Below are 27,833 nucleotides of genomic sequence, written 5' to 3'. Positions count from 1 at the left end.
TTGTGTCCAGCGCTTTGGTTTCGGCACTGTGGACAGGCAGCAGAAAGGGTCAGGCTGCACATGCCCATTTCCTCCAGAAATGACTGGTTTCTTCAGCGTAACTGGGCTCTCTCCCTCCTCCGCCATTCAGTCTCTCTGTGCCCTGGTGTTTTCACTACCTCTCTGTACCGCTGATTAGCATTCTCTCTCTTTTGAAGGCAAGCTTGTGCCTCTCTGGCATTTGTGGTGCTCTTCCCTTGTTTCTTTTGATGATGGATGTTAAACTATGCTCTTCCTCGTTGTTTGGGATTGTGTCCTCTACTACTTGCCTGCTGTTGTTTTAAAAACCTGTTCCGCCTGCTCCTCCTGGCTTTCTAGTACGTGGGACGGAGAAGTCTTGGCTCCTCTGAGCTGGGCTTCTTCCGTTTGATCCTCACCTAAGAGTGGGGCGTGAAATGAATCGTCAGGGTGCTGTGGGAGGGGCTGCTGCAGGGAGGCTGATTAGCTCAAGCCTACGTCTTCTGTAGCTGGATCTGTTCTGTGACCTGTCTCTGTCACGTTGACCTTGAATGTTTTCCACAGCATGCGATGCTCTGCAGATGCTGTAAATTCCTTCTGTTCAGTGATTTCACTCCAGCAAGCTGCTTATCAGGCACTCTTTTGAAAACTGTGTTCGTATTTCATACACGCAATTATTCAGCAACTATAAAAGGGGAAATTTCCTATTTATAGCACAAGGACCAGCATCAAATAGGACACTGAATTCTCACTGATAGAGGAAGTGACCTGTTCTCTAATGCAGCAATATTTCTGCTGAAAACCAGCATCTCGGATGGGGGGCAGGGATAAAAAGCCCTGGGCCATCTCTTTCCATTAAAAATGTGCTGCAGTCCTAAAAATATAGTATTTGCCCTTCTCCCTTCCTGATGAAACCATCTGTGAAAAAAAGACAGCAGAAAAACCTTTCACTGTGGGTTTGCGGTCAGTAATAATGAGTCCACTGACTCCTGATGCTCTGGTTTGGAGCTGGTCTTAAGTTTCTGATGGATACCTGATCTCTGACCTTGACCAGAGGAGAAGTCACTACAGAACGTGTGCTGTGGGCAAGCAGCACCAGTCCCTCATCTGTAGAGAGTTTGTACAATCATGATACACGTGTGGGCAGCCCAGAAACAGAGAGAGCACGCGGTGCTGAGGAACAAAGAACTGGCTGAGAGCAATGAATGGAGGGGTTGGGAAGGTGGGGAGAGCGCTGGGGACACGGGCGGCAGCTGCTGCGGAGAAGGCGAGTGCCTGCTTTGCCTGAGCCTGCTTCCCGTCGCTGCCTCTGCTCTCCCTTCCCTTCTGGGTAGGCCGAGGCACCGCTTCCCCGAGGCCATACTGGTGTTGCTGGCCTCTGCCTGCTGCCGTTCCCTGTTGTCACCCTGTCCCTCCTGCAGTCTCCAGGCTCCTTAGGAAGAGCTGCAGTGGGTGATACCAAGCGAGGCCCTGGGAGGTGGAGGACCAGAGGATGGGATTCCCTCTCCTGTCGCTGTGGCAACTGTTGGGAAGGGAAGCGGGAAGGGTGCGATGGGCGGCTGCGTGGCTGGCGGGGTGTGCTGGGGAGGCTGCGGAGGCAGGGCTGCTGACATCACGCCGGGGAGGTGGCGCAGAGGGAAGGGCAGTGGGGAAGGGAGAGCCAGGGAGACTGCGGAGGGAAGAGCGCTGCATCGGGAGTGGGCTCCAGGGTGAGGTAAGGGACGCTCTGGGGACAGCGGGTCAGGGTGGGTGGGCTCCACGAGCGGCTGCGGGATCAGAGCCTGCCTCGGCATCTTTCTGGCTAACGTGCTGATGTGGGATGGCTCTTGGGCAGCAGCGATATTATACAATGCCTTAACAGCCTGGCACAGCAGGGCTTGGTTCTTGGACAGCGAGAGCGGGTCAGAGCCTGGCTGGCTGGTGCAGAAACTGCGAATGCGTCCCCCCAGGATACCAGTGTGTGTCACTGACACTGTGCTGGGAAGAGCCAGGACTATCCACCTCCAGGATGGGACTGGGGAGCAGCCCTGGTCCCTCTCTGGAGAAGGGGACCAGAGTTCCCTCTTGGGATTAGAGCAGCACGAATCACTGATGAAATGAATCAGAAGTTTGGAGACCCAGTCCCCTGAGCTGCACCTAGCTGACAGGAGGCTGTAAGCAGAGCTGGTGCACTGGGACAGGGCCCAGCAGTGTGCATTTGGGGTGGGAATCCTGAACTGCACATCTCCAACCACCTCAACGCTTACCCTGCTCGTGCAGGAAGCAATAGTTCTGGGGAAGACAGCCAGGTGCACAGTTATTGCTGGGAGCTCTCTGGATGTGAATCCTGGGGATCTTACAGACCTGGAAGGCAAAATAACAAAGTCCTTGAAGCTGTTCTGGATGTCATATTGCCTTTTAGTATAACAGTTGCATAACTGGATCTGATCTGCTAGCGAAGAAGGGGTGACAGTCACCTCTGTGCCCTGCAGCATCCCAGCGGTACCTATGCACTGTGCTGGCCCACAGCCCTGGGGTGAATTTCCTCTCTCTTCCTAATCCAAAAGCTGGGCTCATTCTTTAATGCTTGAAAAAGCTGGTGGGTTTACAGCTCCGATTCCACGGCAGGGGAGGTGCATGGACTCTACACCTACACGCAGGCTGGGCAGCAGTGCCCTGCAGTACATTAGCAAACTAGAAAGTGTGTTCATTAGCACCTACTCAATCTGCACTAACCAGACTTTTGCCCATCAGGGTCCTCAGTGTGCATCTGACTGAGGAAAGCACATCTGGGGTCAGGAGTCCATTGCGAGTAACCCCTGTGGGTGTGAGAAACCAGTACTGGGGTGGAGATGGAAGAGGCACAAAGCAGAAACTCAGTAGGACTGAAGAAACCTTGTTTGAAATCCAAAATCAGGGAGAGGCCAATGCTCCTGTCACAACTGTTTTGTTGAAATAACTTTCACATGTTTCCCATGTTTCATGTGTCATTTAAAGGGCTGGGGGCAGCAGTGGGGTCATGAAGAAATGCAGCCAGGAATGCCTGAGTGTACAGGAGAGAGCAGAATTGCAATAAGGAGCATAAATATGCTTTAATTAGGGAAGGCTATTGCTGCGAGATGCACGATCCTCCCCCACGAAGGCACAGATGCTGGGTCTACAGGGAGCACTTGGGAGTGGCCCGGGGTGGCCACACTGCTGCTTATTCTGCGGGAACTCTGCAAACAGCAAGAGCTTGTGCTGCTGTGTGGGACTCCGTGGGAGCAGCGGCTCGGAGCAGGCTTTTCGGAGCCGGCTGCGGTGTTGTCACCCAGGTGGCTGTGTGGCCAGCTGCATTTCGTGCCTCTGACGTGGGCAGGCAGGGGAGGAGAGGACCTGCTGGCAGCTCTCTGTGCCAGCCCTTGGTGCTGCACGGGGCAGCTCCGGATGGGCCCAGGCGCTCCCACATGAGACCTTGCCAGGCACGGCCTGAACCAGGCTCCTTGGGGCAGTTTGGGAAGGGTGCTGGGAGGAGTTAACACTGCTTTTCTGCAGCTTCAGTCCCCGAAGTCGCAGTTCTGCATGACCAGCAGCTAACGCAGCTAGGACTGCTTCTAAGTCATGTTTCAACTTGATTTTTTCAAGGTTATTAAAAATAATGGGGGAACGGCACCAGGACCTCCTACAAGCAGAGAGGCCAAGTTAACCCTCCTAGTCCTTGACCTTCTCCACTGCTCAGCTGGCTCTCCTTGCTATTCCCCCTACAACTTGCCTACGCTGCAAAGGGATGATCATGTGAATGTTACACAGCCTGGCATCTGCACATCAGCTGAAGCAGCTGAGTCTCTGACATGCTCCTAGTGCCTTCATGCAACCCTGTTCCACAGCCGTGCCGTTACCTGTGCGTGGTCCCTACCACAGGCGATCACTGCTAGATATACAATAACGTAGAAATACAATAAATGGGAGATTGTGCTCTGCTGGGTGCTGATACCCAGCCTGCAACACAAGCCCTCCTGGGAAAAGAGGGCTGCGGACCTGCGAGCCTCTGCAGAGGCCTGGGGCACCGGGAGGAGCTGCCCTTGTGCCAGTGTCCAGAGAGGGCCCTGGGAGTCAAGCCAGGTCCTGTGAGGCGTTTTAATCCTTCCTATTACAGAGCCTATCTCGGCCATGACTCCATTGCAGTGAATGTTTTCCAGTTTCTTTAGCAGGGGCACTCACAGGCACCTACCTTGTGTTTGTTTTCATTCCTTATCTGGTACCATTGAGAGCCAGCCGTGCAGCGGCCGAGTCAAAGAGAGCAGGCTGGTGTGCTCCCACCACTGCCTTGGCCACCCTGGAGTCCCCTCTATCCTCTCCCTAAACCCAGGCTGAAATGTCCTTTTGCTGAGGTAGCCGTTTGTTTAAGAGCTCAGGTTACATGAGTAATCAATAGCTCTTTGGTTTCCAACAGAAATATTATCCCTTCAGCCAAATCAGTATTTCTGTCTCTGTTATAAACCTGGCCTTAACTCTCAGCTCTGGGGGGATCTAGGTGCACTCCCAGCCTACCTGCACAGAACCCTGCTCCTTTTCTTTCCTCCTGCCAGTGTCGCTTTTTCTCTCTGAGGTTAAACAAGAAGGGCTGGAAGCACACGGAGAAACTGCTGGAGCCGTTTTGACTCCCTTCGGTCTCAGCCCCTCTCTTGGCTCTGCCCCAACAGCTCCTTCTCTGTGCTTCCTTCTCTAAGGAGGGCAGTGAGGACAGAGTGAATGGGATCCCCATGGCCAAGGGCATTGCTGGTATAAATCCCAGTCTGCGGGCTCCGGGAGAACTTGGCTCAGCCACGGCCAGCAGAAGAAAAACTGTTCCCATCACACAGCAGGACCTGTACCCCGGAGAACCAGGGCTGGAAGACAAGATGCCCATAGTAAGGCTCCACGGCTGCAAATAAATTTTCCTTGCAAACAGGCGGAGGCACCGACTCCCTGGAGCTACGTTTCCACTGGTTCCATCCCGGCAGCCAAAGGCTGGGCTGTGGCTCTGGGCTCCAGTTTCCTCCGACTGAAGGAGGCCACAGGGTTTCTTCTGCTGCCGGGGCAGTTGAAACGCCCTCGCTGTGCATTGTTAGCATCTCTGCACATCTCTGTTATTTCCAAACCAGAAAAGGTCACAGAGACCCAAGAGAAACCCACTTCCCTCCTTCACTGGAACTCCTCTTTCTGCCTTGCACACGCTTTTGTTGCCATCTCTTGCTTGCCAAATGCAGGAACAAACACTGGGGTTTGGCAGGGCTCAGAGCCTTGGCTTGTCAGATGGGAAAGCGGCATTCTTGGTCCTCAGCCCGGGGACAGGGCCCTGCTCCATGTCCACTGCCAGCTTCTCCAGCTGCAATTTTGCTGCCCAGCCCATGCTGAGAGCACTGTTCTTACATGTCTGGGGACGGGCAGCACCCCTGGGTGCTGGGCTGTGAATCCTGCAGGAGATCCATGGAAAGTGGGTGGGAATAGCTGGAGCAGGACCCAGAGCTACGTGAACCCCAGCATGTTGCTGTGGCTGAGCTGCACGTACAGCGGGAAGCGCAGGAGTCAGCACTGCCTTCAGAGGCTTTTCCCCAAATATGCATGATGGCAGGGGGACAGAGAAAGGCAGAGGGAGGCCATGTCAAGTCAGGCTGTTGCTGTTTTGTTTAAATAGGGCTGGTACTGCCAACAGTTGCCCCCAAGAGACTGCAGGGCTAACACTGGGGAGGGATCCTGTAACTCAGAGACAGCTGGGAGGCACCAGGCAGCTACTGCTGTTTCAGTGGCAGGCACTGGACTTTTCCTGGCATTCAGGGGAACTGGGATGGCAGCCTGGATCAGAGAGGGCAGGGCTGGACAGATGAGAGACGGCCATAGCTGCTGCCTCCTTCTCAGAAGGATGCTATGGAGCAACAGCAGAGCCTGATTTCAGAGAAGCATTTGAGGTCTTGGTGCACAATGATCACCCCAGAAACCTCCTACTCAATTTTCTGCTGTGCACAGTCCAGGCTCCTCAGTCAGCACAGGGGCTAGCTTGCTTAAACACTAGCTAAGGCAACCCACAGATGAGATCAGCCCCAGAGAGGGAAAAGGGTTTCTCATGGTGGTGGAGGGGTGAGGGAGAGGAGGGAGGGAGAAGAGGGAATTCCTGGCTGCGGTAAAGGTGGGGTCTGCTTGAAGAGAAGTTAGAGACACTGGGCTTGTGGTCATGGCATCAGGCTGGGGGAAGGAAGGGGTGGGTCAGCAGCAAACCCTGGCAGAACAAACCCCATTTACCATTCCGTGCTGGCCCAGGAATGAAGGATGCGCCAAACTAGAGCCCCCCTCTCCCCTTGCCCACCTTGTTCTGCTGCAGAGAGAAGAAAGCACTGGAGGAGCCGCCCTGGACGGAACCAGGCTGAGGGCAGGGGCTTGGTAACCAGGGGACAGGCTGGGGAAAGATAATATCTGAGACTAGGGAACGCTGATGGAGCTGATTTTCAAAGTGAGACGCTCATACATTTCCCACCTGGTTAGTGCTGGCTCAGCCCTCTGGAAAATGACACAGGTTTTCCTTGCTGTGGGGCCAGAGGGCTGTGCTGGGAGCACTGGGCTGCTCTCCCGTCCCGGCTGCAGACGGGAGGTGCTGCTGGCAGGGTCCAGAATCACTCCTTTCCCCTTTTCACAGCTGTTGCTGGTTATGAAAATGGGAATGTTCCCCAGCCAGTTCTCAGCAGGAACTGCCCTTTCCAGGGATGACCGCATGGGCTGTTTCTTCCTCTTCCCATCTCCTGATGGCAGTCACAGATTTGGGTACGTTCTAGTCTCAGCAAAGCACTGCCCTTCCCTGCTCTTCCTCCTCACACAGCACACAGCAGAGACCTGTGGCTCTGGCCTGTGAAGGAGGGATGTTTGTTCCTTGGCTTCAGATCAATAAAATTCTTGAGTCAATTCCCTTCCCGAAGCACAAAGAAAGAAATAAGAAATGCTGGGACCAGTCCTGTTGTGGGGATTTACACCCCAAGCTGTCAGTCTGTGAGTAAACCTTGTTCCTAGCACAGAGATCCTGACACCAGCCCACAGCGCAGGACGGAGATCACACCTTGCAGGAGAGCAGCACATCATGGCACCTTGAGGAAAGTCGTTATTTCTTGTCACATCTGATGCAGAGGCCAAGTGAGTGTCCACACCATGGACAAGGGAACGCTCGGCAAAGCTTAGTGAAGACAGGAAGGAGACAGCAGGGCTTATTGCTGCTGGAAGCTGTGGGTATCTAAAGCTTAGCAAGATTGGCACAGGGGTCAAGAATCTCTGTAGGCAGCAAGACTGTGCAGAAGTCACCACCAAGCACGGTTGCAGCAGGGTAGGAAACCCCAGGGTTCAGAGCTTAAGCCAATTTCTAAGAAAAAAGAGCAGAACTAGCAGGAAAGGGAAATTACTCCACGCCAGGGTACTTGCACCGTCCTTGCAGCAGCCAGCGCTGGCTACTCGGAGGACAGTGACAGCGCACAAGTGGGTGGATTCAGGCCACATCCTACCCAGCAGGTTGAGGTTTCCTCAGAAAGCCCAAATGGAGCAACTGAGCTAATTCAGAAAGAAGTTGTCTGGTTAATGCCGAGGTCAGTCTGAATAACTCCTTTCACTCTCTCTTCCACTTCTGTTGTGCGGTGAGGCAGGAAGCTGAAAACTCCCCGGCTGATTTTGGGACCCCAGGCAGAGGTCAGCGACCACCCTGGTTCTGAGTAACAGAGGAGTGTGTTAGCACTGAGCCCCCCGCGCTCAGTTCCCTCCCTGACTCCCAGCAGCACACAGTGAGAAAATTTCCTTGCTCTTTTACTTCAGAGCTCAGGGAAAATTTCTGCCATCAGCGGTGAGTTAAACAAAAAAGCTGGTAAATTCAGGAGGAAATGCTGCTTCACGCAGCAAGGTGCTAACCTTTGGAATTGCTCTGAGAGTTGGTTAAGTCAAATATGATAACTGGCTTGGAAATATCCTGATGGTTTTATGACCTTTAATAATGTCTGTACTTCTGTACCCAGACAAGGGTCACCAGACTGCTCCAAGACATGACCAAATCCCCTCAGAGGGATAAGGAAAGAATTCTCTCCCTGTCCTGTTGTGATTACCATTGCTCAGTCTCTGTAAAGCACAGGAATTACCCCAGGCCAGAGCAGCAAGGCTGGAGTGCTGAGCACACCACATGGCCTGTTCCCATGAACGCCACTTCGGGATGAGAATGATCTTGGTGTTATGGCACTTCTGGAGGTGCCGAGGTGGTGTTTTGGAAACTTTGCCTCTGAGACAGAGTACTACTCCGGAGAAAGAATTACAACGTCTGTGTCCTCAGGAGCAGATGCAGGGTTTGAGCCCCATGCTAATGTTCTCCCAGACGGTCCTGAAGAGACCCGAGAGGTTTAGATCTCTCCTCACGATGGCACTGACCTCCTGGCAAGTGAGCGAGTATGGATGTTTCTCTTCCCCTGCCAAGATGAAAACAATCCCTTTCATTTTTCTTATTTTGCTTTTACTGTGCAGGGCTGTGAAGGTTGGGCGGTGGCTCTAGGAGGGTGCTATTTCACAGTGACCTTCCCACGACCCTTGCTGAAGGGTCTCCAGGTAATGAGGGGCCCTGCTGAGAGGAGTTGTGCTCTCGTCCTTGGAAGTTCCACCACAACTTTTCCCAGGTGTAAACTGGTGCTTTGTGGGATCGGGGCTCAAACCTCCTTTGAAGCCAAGCAGCTGTAGGGACAGCCACCACCTGCCCATGACAGCAAGTCCCCCTGGTGCTCAGTTCACTGGAGCCTTCTCCCATCAGCAGGTCACCGCGAGCAGTGGATTATACCCTGGCAACAGGGACATCACAACATGCAAGCCCTGAAACTGCAACGCCTGCTCCACTACACAGCAAAATAGGTCGTGCATCAGCAAATGAAAAAGGACAGATGGTGTCTGCTAATACAGCTTAGTTTATGTCCTGCAGGATTAACTCGCTAGTTGTCGTGTCTGCAGAAAATAGGAAATGGGTGGGTCGGGTGGAGGAAACGTGTGGTGTGCCCAGCCCTGCTGTGTCTGTAGGATGCACCCGCTGGAAAGGCTGTCAGAGATGCTGTCAGGTTTTGAGATGCTGCTGAAGAGCCGCCAGTGCCTCTCTGGGGGTCTGGGCACTGGAGCTAGTGCCTCGTAACCAAGCCTTCCCGTCCAGCTCTGGTTCCAACACTCCCACTGCAAAGGTCAGCCCGGTGGGGAGAAGGATGCTGAGCCGTGCCGGGATCCCCAGCAGAGACAGGGACACCATTTGTGATCTATGAGCCAGCAACAGCTCTGCAGGAGCAGACCACAGCTTCCTGTCCTGTGCCAGCTGCAGGACAGCCTCCAGCTCAGCCTTTTGAACTCCCAAGCACCCACGTGTCTGCAGGAGTCAGACAGAAAGCTGAGGCAGAAGCCTCAGGTCTTTTCAATGCCTTCTCTGTGACACACTGTTCTCCTTTCCTGGAAACCAGGCCAGTGCCTCACTCTGTTCTTCTTGCATAAATCAAGCTCCGTGCCAGTGCTCTAGCTTCTCTGCATCTGCTCTCTGAGGGCAGAACAAACCATCCCTCAGTCCTCTGCAAACGGTCCTGCTGAAGATTTCACCTTGATCCTTGCTGCCTCGGCTGCGGCCAGGTTTGCTCACATCCTGCAAGATGATGAGCACCCCGAAAACCAGCTGCCATCAGGGGGAGAGGAGAGACCCAGCACCAGGTTCCTGCCCTGCCACGCCACCTCCGTGCCTCTCCCCTCTGAGTGCCTGGCCACCATCACCCCAGGACAGGCAGCTGCCTGCTGCTCTCAGAGGTGTTTGTCACCCCCACCTTCCCCTAGCCACAACCAGCTGTCAGAGGCACTGGGGTTTTCTCCAGTGACTAATTTGCCTGTGTTTATGCCAACACCAAACACATAATTGTCTGTTTAACAACTCGGGTGAGGAGGGAGTCTGGCTGCTTCCTCGTACTGTAGGGATCAGACCAGCACTTTCCTGATGGCAGCACCCTACCGTGCTAAACCTTCTCAGATATAAATCCCCTGTCATTAAGGACAGCAGGTCACCAGTAAGAGTGACTCGAGAGCAGGGATCATTGTTACTTCTGTCCCCAAAGCTGTACAGTGAGTGTGCAGGACAGCAGGTGTATAAAGAAATCGGAACAACCTGTGCTTTTATTCCAAAAGGAAATGCTTCTTTTGTAGAGGTGAAAAGTATGTCAGATTACTATTATGAGCAATTGCTCAATGGTCCCTACCTTTACGTCATTGCTGAAGCAGACGGCAGTTATCTCTGCGTCCCTGTTCAGGGTCTCCTTCCAACGCTCGTCTGTCAGCGGTTGGGCCGAGCCCATGGCCCTCCTGGCTGGCTGAGCCCTGGAGGAGACAGGATGGTGAGCTACGTGGGCACGCGAGCTTCCAAGTTCTTCCCCCTCAAAATCTCCCCACCTCCCACTTCTTTTATCCGCTGCTGACAAGACTTGCCATGTGTGTAGGCAGGTCCCAAGCTTACAAGACGATTCCCTGCTCCCCCCAGCTCCATCCATGGGCGCGTTCAGGATTTTGAGGAGGGGGAGCGTAGCGTTCCTCCATCTGCAGGCCTGTTCTTGCAAGGGACACGCAATGCTGTCAGAGAGCTCCACGTGGTAACTCTCTCCCAGGATTTCACATGACAGCATCTTCCCCAGAAAGTCACAGCGGGGAGTGGAAGATTGCTGTGCTGTGCATGTGGGTGTTAGGAGGGAGCAGAGTGGGATGGGGAGATGGAGGGGAGAGGAGGTGTAACCACAGAGTAAACCAGAACAATCCTCTTGGAAGAGCCTTGAATTTCTGATCCCAGGGCTCTCATCTCCTGCCTTTTGCTCTTCATTTAAAAGAATGTCAATCCTTGTTAAGTCCAGCAGAGAAAAAGGGAGTCAAGCAGAATCATCTCGTCCTTCCCTGAACACATCTCAGGGGACCACGAGAGGCAAACAGAACATGAACTAACTAGATCAACCCAGAAAGTGCGTGCACACTGGGGAGAGCGCTCCCCAGCCACTGGTGTCTTCCCTGGAGAGACATAAACGGCCATTAATGACATCTCCATCTAAGAAATCATCAGAGTGCATGTCATCACGAACCAGTGCTTCCCTGGGGCCCTGGTGGAAAATGACCCCAATGAGCTGCAGTTCTTGAATACACAGCTGCTACCTTGTGAATGCAAAGCGTCCCTCGCCAGAGATCTCAAAGCTCTCAGGGTTAAGCTTCACTGAACCCCTCTGACAGACCACGACTGCCATCCCTGCTCTGCACACAGGGGCCCCAAGAGGAGTAGGGAGGCCCACAAGCTCCTGGCACGATTCTTCAGGGCAGCGAGCTGGGACAAGATCCCTCACTGCACCTCTGAGAGGTTCAAAACCACCTTTGTGCTACTTGGATCTGTCCGGCCCTCTCACCTTCGTCTAGATGCTGCAATTAGAGCAACCTCTCCGGTTTGTCTGCAAAGTGTCACAGCACGTCCCTGGCTGTGCCCCGGGGTGGGCCCTCAGGAGACAGACCCTTGAAACTGTCTCCTGCATTTTGGCATGGGTGAATCCTGAGGCACCTGGATCCCTTTAACAGCCCTGGCTGTCCCACCCGAGCGGGACCAAAGGTCTCAGCCTGCCCAGTGAGACTGGAGCTGAGTCACTCCAGGGTGCCCCTGCCCTGTCCAGCCACAAGGAAGAATTCCTGGTGCAAAGCTGCTCCCCTCCTTCCTCCATTTCATTGTGTCTGGGGCTATGTCAGAAAGCAGCAACATGAGCTGGATTTTCTCTAAGCTCCACCTGCCCAGAAGCGCAGCCTGCGACCCAAGAATAACCACCCATCCCTGTCTGGGTAAAGAGGGAGAAGCCCCCAGGAGACCCATGTACTTCTCCAGAAAACAGCCTGTTCCAGGGAGCGGTTCACACCTCGGTGCCAGAACGACCCAGAGCTTCCAGGCAGACTGAATCTTCGTGGGTCCCGAAATAGCTGTTTCAACATCCCCCTGCGGGCCAGGGCCGAGCACCAGGCAGTTACTTACCATACCTGTGCCATCTTGAGGGAAGGGGAGGTGGGCAAGGGGGACGTGGTAGGGCCTGGAGTTTCTATTTTATCGGCTGCAAACCAAAGCTGGTGCGCCTGCCTGCCAGCGCCCCACCGCAGCAATATTCCCAGCCACGGCACACCCCAGCCCCTCCATGCAAATACTCGCAGTCTGAGAGCCGAGTTTCGCAATCCCTTCCCGGCAGCCAGCCTCTGCTTTCACTCTCTGAATTGCGAAGGGGAGTTTTCATTACATCACCAGAGGCTCTTCCTCCTCGAAGCCAGCGACAGAGCTGTCACTCTGCTCCGTGGGGGTTTTTGGGGTGTGGGTGGCTGGGGTATTTCTCTGGAAAGTAGCCCTGTGCCTCCCGAAAGCAGGTTCAGCCCAGCCCAGCCTGCCCGGCTGCTCGGTCCAGGCTGGGCACGGCACCGAGCAGTGCGGGTTGGCTCCAGCTGGAGCCAGGACAAAGCGTGCCCCACACCGCTGCTGGAAGCCTTCCTGGGAGATACAGCATTTTCAGGCGCCTTTAAAAGTTGCCTGTGCCAAATCCTGCTCTGATTTAAGCAGCGGGGTCGGAAGTCAGCAGTCTTCCAGCTTTCTGCCAGCGTAAGCAAGAGCAAATTTGCTTATCAGAGCTGGGATTTGCGGAGCCGTTCACTGAAGCGTTTGAATTCTCCTCCTATTTTTTTTTTCTTTTTGTTTATCTTTTCAAATATCCCCCAGTTGAACAGTCAGTCTGGTGACGGTTTCCCTGCAGCTCCAGGGAGGGGCTGATCTGATCTCACTCCCAATCCGGTGACTTTCCAACCAGCCTCCTTCCTCCCCTCCCTGGCAGCCTGCTTCCCAGCCCTCTCCTTCCCAGCCCCAGGTCCTGGCTGGGTTTGTTTTTTTTCCAGTTTGAATCAAAACAAACTACTGGGTTCAAACTGCTCCCTAGTAAGGAACATGCTGAGCAGGAACCTCTGCTCCTGGCAAGGGCTATGGAAACTCGCCATGAGAAACACCTCGGCCACAGAGAACTTGTTTTCAAGTAGATGGTCTATCTGGACCACAGCAGGGTCAGGACAATCAGAAGTCTGTCTCTGAGCTCCATAAAAGTACTGAATTCCCTTAAACATATAAAGACTGGCAAGAGGTCTGCGCAGCTCAGAGGCAGGGAAGATGGCTCTGAAGGCAGCGTGAGCCCCTCGGATTTACCCTGGCCTCCCCCAGCCCTGTTTGTATCGTGATTCCTCACACAAGGGAACGAAGAGTCTGTTTCCGCCCCATCAGCACGTTGGTAGCTGATGCCTTTCCCAGGGACTGCAGATGGTTTTGCTCTGTGTCTCTCTGTTAGTGTCTGCACTACTGGTAATTCAGGCCTGTCTCACATCAGCTTTTGAGGTGAAACCTTCCCACAATTACAGACTGCGCTCTTGCGCTGCAAAGGACGTAGGGCTGAGCTGTCAGAGCGCTGTCTGGGAGATCCGTCCCACACATAAGCCGTGTTAAAGTTTCTCTATTTCAGTCAGGGGTGTGATTTTTCTAGTGAAATCATCAAACCAAGACAGTCTCTGCCACAGATGGGCAGTGACAGCCATTTAAAGGTGCCTAACACCCAGCCCATCTCAGACAGGAACAGCTAATTTCAATATAATCTTGTTTTACACCAGCACAACTCCTTCTTTTCTTGGGCCTTCCTTTCCCACTAGGGAAATGGGGAGAGGATCCTTTCATCTGCCAGCGTGCTCCAGGAGCTTCACATCAGAAGTGTCAGAGAAATGCTAAGCGTTTCCATGCCTGCCCATGACCTGCCCGGGACCGCAGCCCAGTGACTCGCACTGCTCAGGGGCACTGCGCTCCACAGACATCCCCGTGCCATCTCGGGCTCTCTCGGAGCAGAATTGTTTGGCTCCCTTGCTAAATTAGCTCGCTAATAACAGGAATCTTGATCCCAGGCAGGAATTTAACACTCTGAGGCCAGTCCCAAGTGCGGTCCAAAACTTCTAGCTGGGCCAAAGCCATGTGCATCACAGCAGGAATGCCAGAGCGCAGCAGAGGTGACAGGGAGCTGACAAATACCTGGGGATCATAAGCTCTAGGGAAGGATTTGGGTGCAGCAGGCATCTGGGGATCTATGGCAGGCACAGAATTAATGAAGCACAGGGATGGTAACAGGAGAGCTGAAGGTATTAGGAGAGGAGGAAGCTTCATTTGTGTGCTCTTATGCAGGTGATTTACTCCCTCTGTGCTTTCATTCACCCGCCCATCAAATGAGGAAGCGTCATCATTATCTCCGCTGCACAGACAGGCACGGGGGCTTTGCCTACAGCAAGTCAGGCAGCGCGAGCACTGAAACCCAGGTGCTTTCAGCTGTCAGCCTGGGTTCAGTGCGCTAAACCTTGTTCTCCATCCCAGGGGCACTGAACAGGGCCTTCCGCAGCTGGGAAGAAGCCTGGTAATAATTATGCAAATAGGGTTTGCTGAGAGAAATGATTTCAGGAATGGCAGTACCTGGGAGACAGTGATGAAGCCACACTTGTCACATGAATAACTACAGCCTGTCCAGTCAGGAGCTGACAGGCTGCAGGGAAAGCAGCCCCTTCTGTGCCGATTTAACAGGCACTTCATAGACACAGCAGATCTTTCTGCTTCTCCTCCCCTGCATAGTAAGAGGCAGCGTCCTTCCCGTTAACTTACCTGTGCTTGGACGGGAGACGAGGCTGGCAGAGCCCTGTGGGCACGGGGGAACCCTGGAAGGCAACAGAGGCTTTATAAATTTCTGCCTGATTGCAGCAAGAACGTGGGTTGTAGTTTCAGTGCCTCTGGATCAAAGAGGCTCAGCCCTGTGCCCGGGGAGGAGCGGCCGGGTGAGTGAATCTCCACATGACTCTGTAAATATGACAGAGCAGGGACGAGCTGCCCCAGCAGGGCCAAGGCATTCAGAGGGGCTCCTGTGGTTACAGACCCCCCCTCTCCAACAAGAGACGCGTTAAAAAGCAAGCTGCCCGGGGGCACAGCCCTCCACCCGCCCCAGGGGAGCGCCGGGCCCCTTCACAACCCACCGTCAGCGCCAGGCCCGGGACGGGGTGGGGGGGGAGGCATGGGCGAGGCCCGCGGGCCGCGATGGCCCACGGCCGGGCGGGCAGCTGAGGAGGGGAACCGGGCTGCGGAGAGAGGGGCTGCCCCACGCCGCCGGGGTCCTCCGGGGCCGCCTGAGCCAGCGCCTCACCGGGGCCCGGGATAGGGACGGCCACCGCCTCACCGGGGATGAGGGCCCGCCTGAGGGCGCTGCCCGCAACTAAAATGGCGGCGGCGGGGGCGCGCCCGCTGGCGAGAGGGGCGGGGCGGGGGGGGCGCCTGCGCAGTGGGCGGGGCGGGCGCGGTGCCGCACTCACTCGGCTCCGGGTCGCTGTCGTTGCAGCGCGGCGGAGGCAGCGCTCGGAGCAGCACCACCCCCTATCCCACCCCCGGAACGACCCTCGCACGGCCCCGCCGCGACGCCCGGACCCCCGCCGCGGGCGGACAGCGCCGCCGGCCCGGCAGCCATGGGCTCCGAGCGGGACTCCGAGTCGCCGCGCTCCTCCTCCATCCACTCGGCCGCCGCCAAGTGCCCGAAGCCCGGCCGCCGCCGCCGCCTCTCCTTCCAGAGCGTCTTCTCCGCCGCCGCCGCCTCCGCCGCGGGCGGCCGCCGCCGCTCCAAGGCCGAGCCGCCTCCCGCCGCCCCGCCGGCCCCGCCGCCGCCTCCGCCGCCCCCCCCGCCGCCGCCTCCGCCGCCTCCCGAGGAAGCTCCGGTGGTCCCGGAGGGCGGCGGCGAAGAGGAGCTGGAATGCCCGCTGTGCCTGGTGCGGCAGCCGGCGGAGAACGCCCCGCGGCTGCTGTCGTGCCCGCACCGGTCGTGCGGGGCCTGCCTGCGGCAGTACCTCCGCATCGAGATCACCGAGTCCCGCGTCAACATCTGCTGCCCCGAGTGCAGCGAGCGGCTCAACCCCGCCGACATCCGCCGCCTGCTCCGGGACTCCCCGCACCTCGTCGCCAAGTACGAGGAGTTCATGCTGCGCCGCTGCCTCGCCGCCGACCCCGACTGCCGCTGGTGCCCGGCCCCCGACTGCGGGTGAGTGCGGGGGGCCCGCTACCCCCTCCATCCGTACGGGGACAGAATTGGGGGGGGGACGACACCTGTTGTCCCCATGGGGTGCTGCCCCCTCCATCCGTACTGGGACAGACTGGGGGAGGGGGGGACCTGCTGTCCCTGTGGGTGCTGCCCTCTCCATCCATACTGGGACAGACTGGGTGGGGGGGGACCTGCTGTCCCCATGGGGTGCTGCTCCCTCCATCCCTACTGGGACAGACTGGGGAGAGGGGACCTGCTGTCCCCGTGGGGTGCTGCGCTCTCTATCCGTACTGGGACAGACTGGGAAGGGATGGACCTGCTGTCCCCATGGGGTGCTGCCCCAGCTGCGCATTCTGGAATGGGCTGGGGAAGGGAGACCCCCACCCTGGTGGGGTGCTGCCCAGCCCCGGGAGGCTGTAGCATCACGGAATGGTTTGGGTTGGAAGGGCCTGTATAGCTCATCCAACTCCAACCCCCTGCTGTGGGCAGGGAGCCCTTCCTCCAGCCCAGGGTGCTCCGAGCCCCATCCAGCCTGGCCTTGAACCCCTCCAGGGAGGGGACACCCACAGCTTCTCTGGGCAGCCTGGGCCAGGGCCTCACCCCCCTCATAGTAAAGAATTTGTTACTTATATCTAGTCTAAATCTCCTCTGTTTCAGTTTAAAGCCATCACCCTTTGTGCTGTCACTACAGGCCTTTGTAAGAAGGCCCTGGGGCAGCTGGGTGAGGTGGGACCCGCTGTCACCACAGGGTGCTGCTTGTCCCCACCATGTCCTGGGACTGCAGGGGGTGGCGTCGCAGCTGGGATGGTCCTGGACTCACTGTCCCAGTGGGATGCAGCTTGTCCCCAGCAGGTCCTGGGGATGGCATCCCACCCACCATCCTGCCAGGGTGCTGTCTGTCCCCAGCCAGGTCCCAGGACAGGTCAGGGAGGGGTGGCTCACCCCCAGCAGGATGCTGCTGCTGGTGCACAGTTCTGGTCCTACCGAGTCCCGTGAAGAGCCCTCACTGCAGTGTTCTTTGCTTGCTTGGCAGCAGGCTCTTCAGGACAGTTGGTGGGCCTTGGGTGTCAAAGCGTCCCTCCCTCTGTCCCTGCTGCTCCGACCCAGCACCAGGATTTGACCTTGGGGGCTGTGGAAATCCAGACAAATTGGGTGCGAGTGGTGGGACTTGAAGGGGGTTTTAGCTGAGCCATCGTTTCTCTAATTTAAAAGAAAGCGCTTTTTTTCTGCACAAATGGGAAGCGTGGAGTTTCCCGGCCACGTGTATGGCCCTGAGCCGTGGGGACAGTGCGTCAGGACACCCTGCGGCTTCCACGGCGGGGAAGAAGGAACCGTAAACGGTCAGTTTTTCCCAGTGAGGATGTGAATGCATGGCACAGAGGAGTGATGTTGACTCATTATCCATTGCCTAAGTGAGGAAGTGTCTGTCCAGAAGCCAGCCCAGCCAAGCTCAATGACTTTACAGTTATCTGTGTGTTGCTTTCATTTTCTCTTCTCTTTTCCTTCAAACGGGCTCTGTTAGGTTTCTGTCTGAGCGTAAGCCAAAGCTGCCTGGAAAAGGGCTTTGTTCGGGAAACTTAGAGAAGTGCTGCAAAGTTTAGCTGGAACTCAGCTTGGATCGCAGTTCCGGGTGGCAAGAACATGAAAGGAAAGTCTGACCTAGTAGTCTTCAGGATGGAAAGCGTGGTGGGAGGGTTGTGAAGATTTAATCAGAGCTTTGTAATAGCCTTCCTATGCAAATCGGTTAACCTGGCTCGGGTTACCCATTTCACAGCCTCTGAGCATCGCTGTAGAAGGGCTTGTTTCTTCAGAGGGCAACGTTAATAGCGAACGACAGCTTTGCTCCCTTCGGAGGCAAAATTGAGTGCTAGATCTTGATATTTCTGTAGCGCTGGGGATAAGATCAGGGAGGTAGAGCAGGTCAGGCTGCCCACAGAGCAATACCAGGGGGAATGCCCCTGCTGTTAACCAGCTAGAGAAAATCCCGTACCTGCTCACCGAGTCTCAGCTTCTTGCCTGCTGTGGTGTTTATCTGTGCTGAGGATAAGGTGTAAACGCGATGTGCCTCACACCGGCTGTCTGGTTGGAGGGAGCCGGCCCCAGCGTGGCCTGGAGGGCATCGCCGCTTTGCCAGTGACCCAGCCTGAGTCTGATCCGGCCGTTGCTTTGGGGTTTTGGGCAGACTGGTGTCCCACACAGCTCTCTGTGCGAGCAGGGCCGCGTCCCTGGTTAGCCTGTTCGCAAGGTGAGCCAGACGACATGCACAGGCATCCTCCTCTGAGCTGCCCAGCAGAAGCAAGAAGCCACCCTGGGGCTGTGGGAGACCGGGCAGCTCTCGCAGACCGGTGCTGCTGGTGTGTCTGCAGCGCTCGAACAAAGGCTGTTGGGATCAGCGCTCCGGCAGGGAGAGGAATTAATCGCCCTGTTCATTCTTCCCAGCGAGCTTGTGTCGCTGCGCTTACGTGAAGTCAGGGTATGAATTATTTACAGCGGGCTTTCCCACCGTAGCAGTGCCGGTGTGCCGAGCGGGAGCGTCGGGCGGGGGGCACGGCGATGCTCGGGGGTCGCCCGCCGCCCAGCTGACGGCAGCGAGGGGCTGCTGGGCGACGGCCGACAGAACCCTGGGCGTGCGGCACGCAGCGTCCCGAGCCTGCCACGCGTACCGCAGTCTTTCGTAAATGAAAGAGCTTGACTGTGCTGCCGGGGAGGAGGAGGAGGAGGAGGGCCAACACAACACCGATGCGTGTTGCCGTGGAAACACCGGTCAACTGATGCGCCATCAATCGCAACACAAGTCATTTTCTATGTTTGCAGCTTTTTTTCTTTTTTTCCTTGCTACGATCAGGCGGCGTCGCAGTCTAGTGCTTGTCACGCTGCGTCTCTCCTAGGAGCTTGGGAGAATAACGAAACCTGTAAAGAAATGGAGCTGCGTAGGCTGGGCTTGGTGAATGAGACTGGAGGCAACTGGTGAGGCTTCGACTTCTGCGGAGCAGCGGGAGGAGGGACAGAGGCAACTCGTGGCCACCCAGGGAGCGGGCTGGGAGCGATGCTGTGCCACGGCTGGGGTCTTGGGAAGACATTCACTGCCATTGCTGTATAGGGGAAAGTCAGAATTTCCCTTTTCATCTGCTGGGGTTGAGCCTGGCAGCGGCTGTCGGACGCAGCAGTGTGTCCGAGGTCGGGTGAAGAGGCAGCGTGGCTTGGCCGTCCGGATCCTGCCGTGGCTAATCCTGGGCACGTCACCTCAGTGGCCTCTTCCTAGCTGACCTTGAATTTGGAGATCTGTTATTTCTTTCCCTAACAGACAGTCACATAGTTTGTTTCCCCGCAGCTGTGGGCTTGTTCATGATATTTGTCATTTCAGCTCTAGGAATAAAGTATAAATGGTGACGATATTCATTTCTCGTAGGATTTGTTTGAGAGTTTAGAAAAACCCTACGTCTCTAGGGAGGGGTTAATCTGGAGCATGGGGTTGCTCAATATATTCCACTGAGCTTTCCTAGCCCGCTGTTATGGTTTGAAGTAGCAGCGTGCCGTAACACAGCTGGGCAAATGAAGCCTTTTTGGTTTTTTTGCCAGGGGTTGGTCTTTGGCTGTGTGATAGTGGCAGGGTACGGATGCTTAGCGGGGTCTTCCCTAACCAAGCGGCGTAGGAGTCCATGTGGGTTGTTTGTCCCTCCCAAACCCCAAGGCTGTCTGTATCCCATCTCTCCTCCAGCACTGGCTTCACGTGCAGGCGTGCGCAGCCGTTGATGCACGCGGAGACTCGGTAGTCGTGCCTCCTGGCCCTGTGCTCGGCGTGGAGATGTTGTTTCTTTGGCGACTGTCGTACTCTGGCAGGATGAAGTTGCTCAAACTCCCACGGGATATGAATCATTGTGGTATGACACATTCAGCGGTTCTCACGCCGCTGCCTCTGCGAAGAGGCAATACAACTTGAGCTACACAAACTCTAAATATAAAACCTTAAATAGGAATTATTCTCCTCTGACTGCTAGCAAAAATACTGAGGATGATCAACAAAAATACTCTCTGCCGTACTGATGTTGCAGAACTGGGAGGCACTTCTGGAATTGCTCGTTTCAGCCCCTGCTAGTGGAAACAACCTCATCCTGGACGACTGTGAGTCCGCTCTCCTGTAGCGGTGCTTGGAGATGCTGCTTAGAGTTTTGCGTACGCAGCACGCTTCCTTCTGGAAGCGTCACGCTGCTATCAGAAAGAGAGCTGGATCAACCAGGCCTTCCTTTCTTGCACATTCAGTTGGTTTTACTCCAGTTTTGGCTTACTCCAGAGGCAGAGCGTTGTTCTTCACTGCTCTTTAAAAAAGGACGTTCTGTGGGGATGAACAAGATCTTAATCTCCCTGTGCAGCTATCTCGAGATAGTGGGAACCCCTGTTGATCCACTTGCTTAGGATCTGTCAGTTGGTAGAAGGGCCTGGGACAGCCTCAACTTTCCTGGGCTCCCCTGGGCTGGGTGGCATCCAGCTGGGTGGCATCCAGCAGGGTGGCATCCAGCCATACGCTGTCCTAAGGAAGCAGGGGGGGTGTTCAGCCACAGGTGCCCGGAAAGAGCAGCGTGAGCTGGAATTGGCAGAAGCAGCAAGCTGTTAGCCAGGCACACCGGGAAGACAGATCTGGTGCGAGTGAATTGACAGTGAGAACTGCCAGCAGTTATTGAGGAGACAATTCAATATTGTAAGCTGTCTGTATAAATGGCGATCTGCCCCAAGTAACCCAATTAGCACTGCTTAATTTCAGGCCCTGCAGTGCAAGCCACAGGACTGGAGAGAGCTGGAATTTGTCTAGTGTGCAGGCGGCTGTATGGCCAGCGATCAGGAATGAGCTGAAGGAAATGAGATGGGAGAGGTGGGCTGACCTGCCCCGCCCGGCGACGTTGCTGCGGGCTCCAGGGGTAAAAGGCCGCGTCGCTCGGCGTCGCGCTGCCTTCAGCCAGCTGCCTTGCGCAGAGCGGCTCAGGCAGCGACAGCCTCCCAGGCCGCCCCCGGGCAGGCTGAATTCAGAGGCTCGCTGGACTGTCGCTTGATAACTTTGTCTTTTACTAATGCACCCGGTGTCTTCCTTCTCCAGTTACGCGGTTATTGCCTACGGCTGTGCCAGCTGCCCCAAGCTGACCTGCGAGAGGGACGGCTGCCAGACGGAGTTCTGCTATCACTGCAAGCAGATATGGCATCCCAACCAAACCTGCGACATGGCCCGCCAGCAAAGGGCGCAGGCGCTCCGAGTACGGACCAAGCACACGTCGGGCCTCAGTTACGGACAGGAATCCGGGCCGGGTATGGATTCACGTGTTTTTTGGTTACTCGGTGCTGTCGTTATGCCTGTGAAGCTGAGAAAGAGCCACTTTCAAACCCCTCTCCTGTCAGAGCGGCCCTGCTGCTGCGTGGCACAGCAGAGGGTCTCCGGCAGCCGTGGGTGAGAGCAGCTGTGAAACTCCTTTCCCCTTCTCACGTGCATTCGAACAAATCCAGCTGGCTCCTCCAAGAATGCAAACCAGATCACGTAGGTGACCATGTGCTTTGGGTCCTTCCCCATCACAGCAGCTCCCCTCATCCGCCCCAGCTAGGCTTGTGGCTGTTTTGATCTTGGGTGTTCTCGCTTCTCATGAGCTGAACTCTGAGCAAATAGGCACTTCTTACCCCTGCAGCTTCAGATTTGCCTGCTGCAGTAGTAAAGAGCGGCATTCATGCCTAGCTGAGTGTGGGGAGCCTCACTCTGTGCGCTGTTAGGTGTTGGTAATGTCAGGTACAGAAAAATGCCAACCCACAGACTGCCTGGTAGTTGCTGCTGTGTCTACTGAGTTAGCATTCGTTAAAAATAACTGTATTGACTCTGGCAGTGGGCAGTAAGGCCACTGCATAATGTCCCACCCTACCCCCAAACAGAACACCCTGCTTTTCCTTCTGTGTCAGGAGTTTAAATGTTAGTACTCTTACTTAGAATGGAGCTGCCGTGGGTGGTTCAGAGGTGGCTTCATGGTATGTCGGGGTTCATCATGCCCCGGTTAGAGGGCCCTGGTAGTGGACAGCATAGATACTACCACAGCCTGCGGTACAAACCAGCAAGCAAAAAACAGTTTCTGAGTTTTTACACCCTTTTAAAAGAGATCTCTGCCAGGAAGAGCTTAGCACTTAGCCACTGAAAGAGAGGTTCTCGAGACAGCGGTTTTCCCCCACCACCTTCTTGCTGGATTCAGTGTTGTGATTAATTAGGTGTGAGCTGGTCTCAGCAGCTGGAGTTCGTGTTGTCGAGTGTTGCAGAGGCTGCCGGCAGAGCCCTGAACCCCGCTGCGCAGCCGTTGCGTAACCGCGATCGGGTGACGCGTGAATTAAGGAGGGGATGAAGGATCCTTGTCCTGCTCCGCCAGCAGCAAACTGGGGACTGGACAGCCTCTGCACCGGCCTCCGCTGTGCGGCTGCAGACCCCGTTCCCCTTTTGGCCAGGTTTGGAGTTTCTCCGAGGCTTTGTTCTCCCAGTTGTTCCGTGGTTCTCGGCCCATGAATCACCTCAGTGGAGCAATTTAGTGATAGCTCATTGTTACGCTGTTGCCTTGGCTGGCGCAGGGCGGGTATGACTTGTTCCCAGCGTTGTGTTCTGGAACGCATCCCGTGCAAGGCTAGGATAAGCCTTTTAAAGCCACTGCTGCTCTCAGTAGCTGCTCTTCAGGCAAATGGCTTTGGTGAGATCTGCCTCATAAATATTATCTTCTCGCTCTGATGATAACCTAAAGACACAACCACCCCCACTTTATCTGTGGTTAGCAAAGCTGTGCTGCCCTCACAGAAAACGAGGGTTTCGATCCGTAACGAGATCCCCCTCATTGATTCTCCGTACTCGCAGCAGAGTCCGACTCAATCCCATGCTTCCTCCCCATAGCTGATGACATCAAGCCGTGCCCGCGTTGCAGCGCCTACATCATCAAGATGAACGACGGGAGCTGTAACCACATGACGTGCGCGGTGTGCGGCTGCGAGTTCTGCTGGCTGTGTATGAAGGAGATCTCGGACCTGCATTACCTCAGGTGGGGAGGGGAGCAGCACGCCCGCGTTCATGCCTGCGGGGTAGCACGAGCTGCTCCGAGGCTGGCTGGAGGAGTTCAGGTCTTGCATTGGCCTTTTACCCTCCTGCCTCTCTGATTGCTCAGTAAAATTTTCTTCTTTCTGACCCAAAATTCTGAACTTTCTTCCCACATTACACTAAGGGGATGCTTTTCTACACCGAGAAAAGCTCCTCCTAATACAATTGCATTTGAGAGCTCTTAGCATACTGGATGTTAAACGTAGTCCCATTAAGGTGATAATCACCTTCATGAGCAAATTAATCTTGATGGGAGGAAAACAGGGAAACATTTTTTGCGTTGCCTACCCACTTCCTCAGTCTTGGGTTTTGTTCATGTGGAAGTTGCACATGGGGTTCTCGGGAACACTTAGGAATCGCTGTGGTGGTAATGTCAATTTTTTCCCTTCCGTTAAGCCCTTCTGGCTGTACGTTCTGGGGCAAAAAGCCATGGAGTCGTAAAAAGAAGATTCTCTGGCAGCTGGGCACGTTGATCGGCGCTCCTGTCGGCATTTCCCTCATTGCTGGCATTGCCATTCCTGCCATGGTCATTGGCATCCCGGTGTATGTCGGGAGGAAGGTACGTGTGGAGAGAACAAGGTTGGAGCTGAGGGATCTGGGGCGTTCTCTGTACTTAAGGCATCTGACCAGAAATTTCAAGCTGATATGAAGGGTGGATCTTGTCCTAGAACCAAAATTCAGTTGTCACTTCTAAACCTTGTCTTATGTTTTGGGCTTTGTGTGGGGAGAGGGAAGGTGGTGGCTGGTAGCCCTTCAGGCTGAAGTCGTCTCAGATGCATTTTGCATCACTCTCGTGCCTCTGCCTTGAACCAGGAGCACCCAAGGAGAAACGTGGTCCCTTTTTAACACATCCTGTGATGGTGGGCTCTATAGGACAGTGGCTGGGCCCTGAGCATCGCACTTTGGCTTGCAGAAGTCACTCGTGTTTTGATGCTGACCTGCGGCCCCAAACTGTGTGATACTGTTGTGTGTCTGTGCTGATGAAGAGGTGTTGAGAGGGGGCAAACAGCATGCCAGCAATGTATTTGTAGCTCTTCTTAAACACAGAGCCACCTGCTAGATCTGATCTGTGAGATCTGTGGTCAAGAGGAGGTTCTTCAAGGGCTAATACAGCTGGCAAGGCTGTAAAATCCCAAGCTTATTAATGTCTTCTGCTGGTGTTTGCTCATGGCCAGACTCTGTTCTGACCTGCTGCTTCCTCCATCAGATCCACAGCAGGTATGAGGGAAAGAAAACCTCTAAGCACAAGCGGAACTTGGCCATTACTGGTGGGGTCACCTTGTCTGTCATTGCCTCTCCGGTCATCGCTGCTGTCAGTGTTGGTGAGTGGGCGCCGTCCCTGTCCCTCCTGGTGGGCCAGCAGTCACCGAGACAGATGGGTAGCCCAGCCCGGTGAGGTGGGGGTGGCCGAAGGGCAGTTTGCAGGCTGCTGCTGTGTGCTCTGCTGGGCACATCCCTCCGATTCACGTCCAGGCTGCACGTCCTCGTGTGCTTGAGTTGGTCTGGAGCCAGCACGGCACTTGTCTGCAGCACCAGTTGCCCGGGCTGCAGCCTGTGGTGGAGTCCCTTGACCATGGAGCTGCCTCTTGCCCGTGGGCTGGTTTGGTGGCTGATGGCTTGGGGCTTCAGCTGAGGCTGGCTGTGCTTGCAGGGTTCCCTCATTCTGCACTGCAGCAGCACAGAGAGAGAGCTCCTCCTCTGTCTGCACAGTTGTGAACTAGGACCCTTAAAAGCAGTGTAAGCACAACAGAGGGAGTCCCTACCCCCAAGAGTCCTTTCTGTCTGCCCAACACAGCTCAGCCTTAAGCTCCTCTTAACTCGGCGCATCCTACTCTCCAGGTATTGGAGTCCCCATCATGCTGGCTTACGTCTACGGTGTTGTGCCGATCTCGCTGTGCCGAGGCGGTGGCTGTGGAGTTAGCACCGCCAATGGAAAGGGTGTGAAAATTGAGTTTGATGAAGATGATGGACCTATCACAGGTAATATATGTTAACTGGTGAAGGGAAGGGGGTGGAGCAAGACCCTGTCATTGCCTCTTGTGCTGAGATGGTAGGGGGTCTTAACGTTTTCCAGATCCAAACATCTCTTTCTGCCTGGGTTTGGCTGGAAGCAGTTATCTGCTTCGGTCTTCTGCTGGTGATCACTGTGAGCAACATCTCAGCACTTCCTGGCCCTGGAAGAGGCAGTCTGAGACGCACGCTGCCTGCTGTCTGACCCCCAGCTCTGCCAACTCCACCACAGCCGCGTGGTTCCCTTGCTGATCCCGATCCCTGCGCTCTTCTTCCCCGCAGTGGCTGATGCCTGGCGAGCCCTGAAGAACCCCAGCATTGGCGAGAGCAGCATTGAGGGCCTGACCAGCGTGCTGAGCACCAGCGGCAGCCCCACCGATGGGCTCAGCGTGATGCAGGGCAACTACAGCGAGACGGCCAGCTTCGCCGCGCTCTCGGGCGGCACCCTGAGTGGTGGTGTCCTCTCGGGAGGCAAGGGGAAGTACAGCAGGTAACTGATGGGCACAGCAAGAACGGGGCGGAGGCTGCCAAGGCCTGTGCTGGTTGAGCAGGTTGATTTTGGGGAGCACTTCAGGACTGTGAGCTTCTTCGACTTGAGAGTTGTGTCGTGGTATTTTTACTTCTTGGTCTGTTGTAAAATAACCGCTCCCAGCAGACCAGGCTACTTGTGGAGTCAGCGCCAGGCTGGTTCTTGCAAGGAGGACAGAAGATAAATGAGTTTCTGTCGCTGCTGAGCTGATGCTTCAGGTGAATTGGGAACAGCGCAGGTGCCTGCAGGAGAGATCTTCCAGTCCCCTGCTCCCAGCCTACAGGTTTTGATGTTTCCTGTTCCGCAGTGGCCCTGCTTGCTAAGTCGGGAGGTTACACTAACTCTAACCTTGCCTGTGAGTCAGTTTGCTGGGTAATTGCAGACACGTGTTGATACGGCAGCCAGGGATATAATCACAGCTGCGTGCTAGATCTGTGGAAATCTGTTCTTCGCAGGAATTGCGTGAGTCATAGATAGAAACCCAACTTTACCTTCGTCATGGAAAGCAGACTGGGTTTGCCTAAATGGAGCCAAAAATGAGACTAAATGAGAGGAACCATCGGGGTTAAACTCTGTCGTGCCGAGCTGGGCCGGCACAGAGGGCTTCTTGCGTTCCCGTGATGAACAGCGACTGTCTGGTGCCCCGCGGGGACCGTCCAAGGCGTTTCTGAGGAATCCTCTCTTTCCTGCAGGCTGGAAGTTCAGGCAGATGTCCAGAAGGAGATTTTCCCCAAAGACTCGGTCAGCTTGGGAGCTATCAGTGACAACGCCAGCACTCGAGCCATGGCTGGTTCCATCATCAGCTCCTACAACCCCCAGGACAGGTAGGAGGACGCGTGATGGCGAGAAGAGTGTTGGTAGTGGGGTGTTCTGGAGAAACCCGTGCTCTGCGAGGTGCTGCCGTGGGTGGTGAGATGACCATGGTTGCACCAGCCTGCTACCCTGTAGCTGGCAAGGGGATCGATCCTTTCACTTGCACGGGAGGAGGACTGGGGGCAACTTGGGAGCCGCTTTCATGCGTGATGTGGAGGCTGAGGAGGGGATCTGCAGCGCGGGACTCTCAGGGTCTGTTCCCGGCTGCTCGCAGGGACTCTGGTGCTTTCCCAGTTCGCTTCCTGGCTCGGCCTGGGGGTGATCTTGGCTGCCCTTAAGAGGACTGGAGGAGAGCAGCGAGTGCTGTTGTTTCCCAGGTGCCGTGGGGTGATGAGCAGCATCTTGCTCATGTCTGGGAACTGCGATCCTCCCAGCACGGTGACACAGTGCCTGGTGGTGACCCAGTCAAACCCAGTAACTGTACCCAGTAACGTGAGGGTGTTGTTTCTGCAGGGAGTGCAATAACATGGAGATCCAGGTGGACATCGAAGCCAAACCAAGTCACTACCAGCTGGCCAGCGGCAGCAGCACAGAGGACTCTCTGCACGTCCACACCCAAATGGCAGAGAATGAGGAAGAGGAGGAGGAGGAAGAGGACGGTGAGCAGGAGCAGACGTGCAAACACCAAAGCTGTGAGCAAAAGGACTGCGTTGCCAGCAAAACCTGGGACATCACCCTGGCCCAGCCTGAGAGCATACGGAGCGACCTGGAGAGCTCCGACAGCCAGTCGGACGACGTGCCAGACATCACCTCGGACGAGTGCGACTCCCCCCACTCTCAGACTGCGGCAGCCTGCCCACAGACCCCCAACACTCGAGGTGCCGAGAGCCCAAGTGCCCCCCTGAGCCACTGTGCCCAAGCCGAGGGCTGCAGGCTGGACGAAATGGTCAAACTGGAGTGCATCGAAGCCAGGGTATGAAGTGGCCTTGTGCTGAGGAGCACGCTCGCTGTCATCGCATCTTCTGGGGCAGGGTTGTGTCCGTGTTGGCTTCTGTTTGCAATTCTCCAGCCGGCTCCCCGCCCGCGCCTCGGGGAGTTGCTGTTTCTGACGTGACAAAAAAAGAAAAAGGAGAAGAAAAAAAAAAAAAAAAAAATCCCCCGCCCTCTTTTTGTTTTAATTTATTGGTTCAAGCTCTGTGAGGTGTGTAAGAGTGTAAATATGTACGTGTGTCTGTACGTCTGCAAACATCCCAAGGGGCTGTTGGAATAAAGACTCCGGTTGTCATTC

General features: G+C 55.5%; 2 protein-coding genes across 2 annotated transcripts; one reads left to right on the top strand and one right to left on the bottom strand.

The window, feature by feature from the left end:
- Nucleotides 1-420: 420 nt before the first annotated feature.
- LOC142363415 (uncharacterized) lies at nucleotides 421-15,533 on the bottom strand. Its single transcript, XM_075437904.1, has 6 exons — nucleotides 15,452-15,533; nucleotides 15,049-15,284; nucleotides 14,684-14,736; nucleotides 10,215-10,332; nucleotides 2,244-2,340; nucleotides 421-915 (listed from the first exon to the last, which is right to left on the bottom strand). Exons 1-6 carry the CDS (start codon nucleotides 15,531-15,533, stop codon nucleotides 872-874), a joined length of 630 nt encoding a protein of 209 aa, XP_075294019.1. The 3' UTR covers nucleotides 421-871.
- On the top strand, nucleotides 1,657-27,820 carry RNF19B (ring finger protein 19B). The gene is made up of 10 exons (XM_075438256.1): nucleotides 1,657-1,711; nucleotides 15,408-16,097; nucleotides 21,187-21,392; nucleotides 22,993-23,137; nucleotides 23,590-23,752; nucleotides 24,401-24,515; nucleotides 25,033-25,173; nucleotides 25,486-25,693; nucleotides 26,425-26,556; nucleotides 27,059-27,820. Exons 2-10 carry the CDS (start codon nucleotides 15,532-15,534, stop codon nucleotides 27,522-27,524), a joined length of 2,142 nt encoding a protein of 713 aa, XP_075294371.1. The 5' UTR covers nucleotides 1,657-1,711; nucleotides 15,408-15,531; the 3' UTR covers nucleotides 27,525-27,820.
- The last annotated feature ends 13 nt before the right edge of the window (nucleotides 27,821-27,833 follow it).

Source organism: Opisthocomus hoazin, chromosome 17 (genome assembly GCF_030867145.1).
Source record: "Opisthocomus hoazin isolate bOpiHoa1 chromosome 17, bOpiHoa1.hap1, whole genome shotgun sequence".
Lineage (NCBI taxonomy): Eukaryota > Metazoa > Chordata > Aves > Opisthocomiformes > Opisthocomidae > Opisthocomus > Opisthocomus hoazin.
This window is presented reverse-complemented; position numbering and strand designations above follow the sequence as displayed.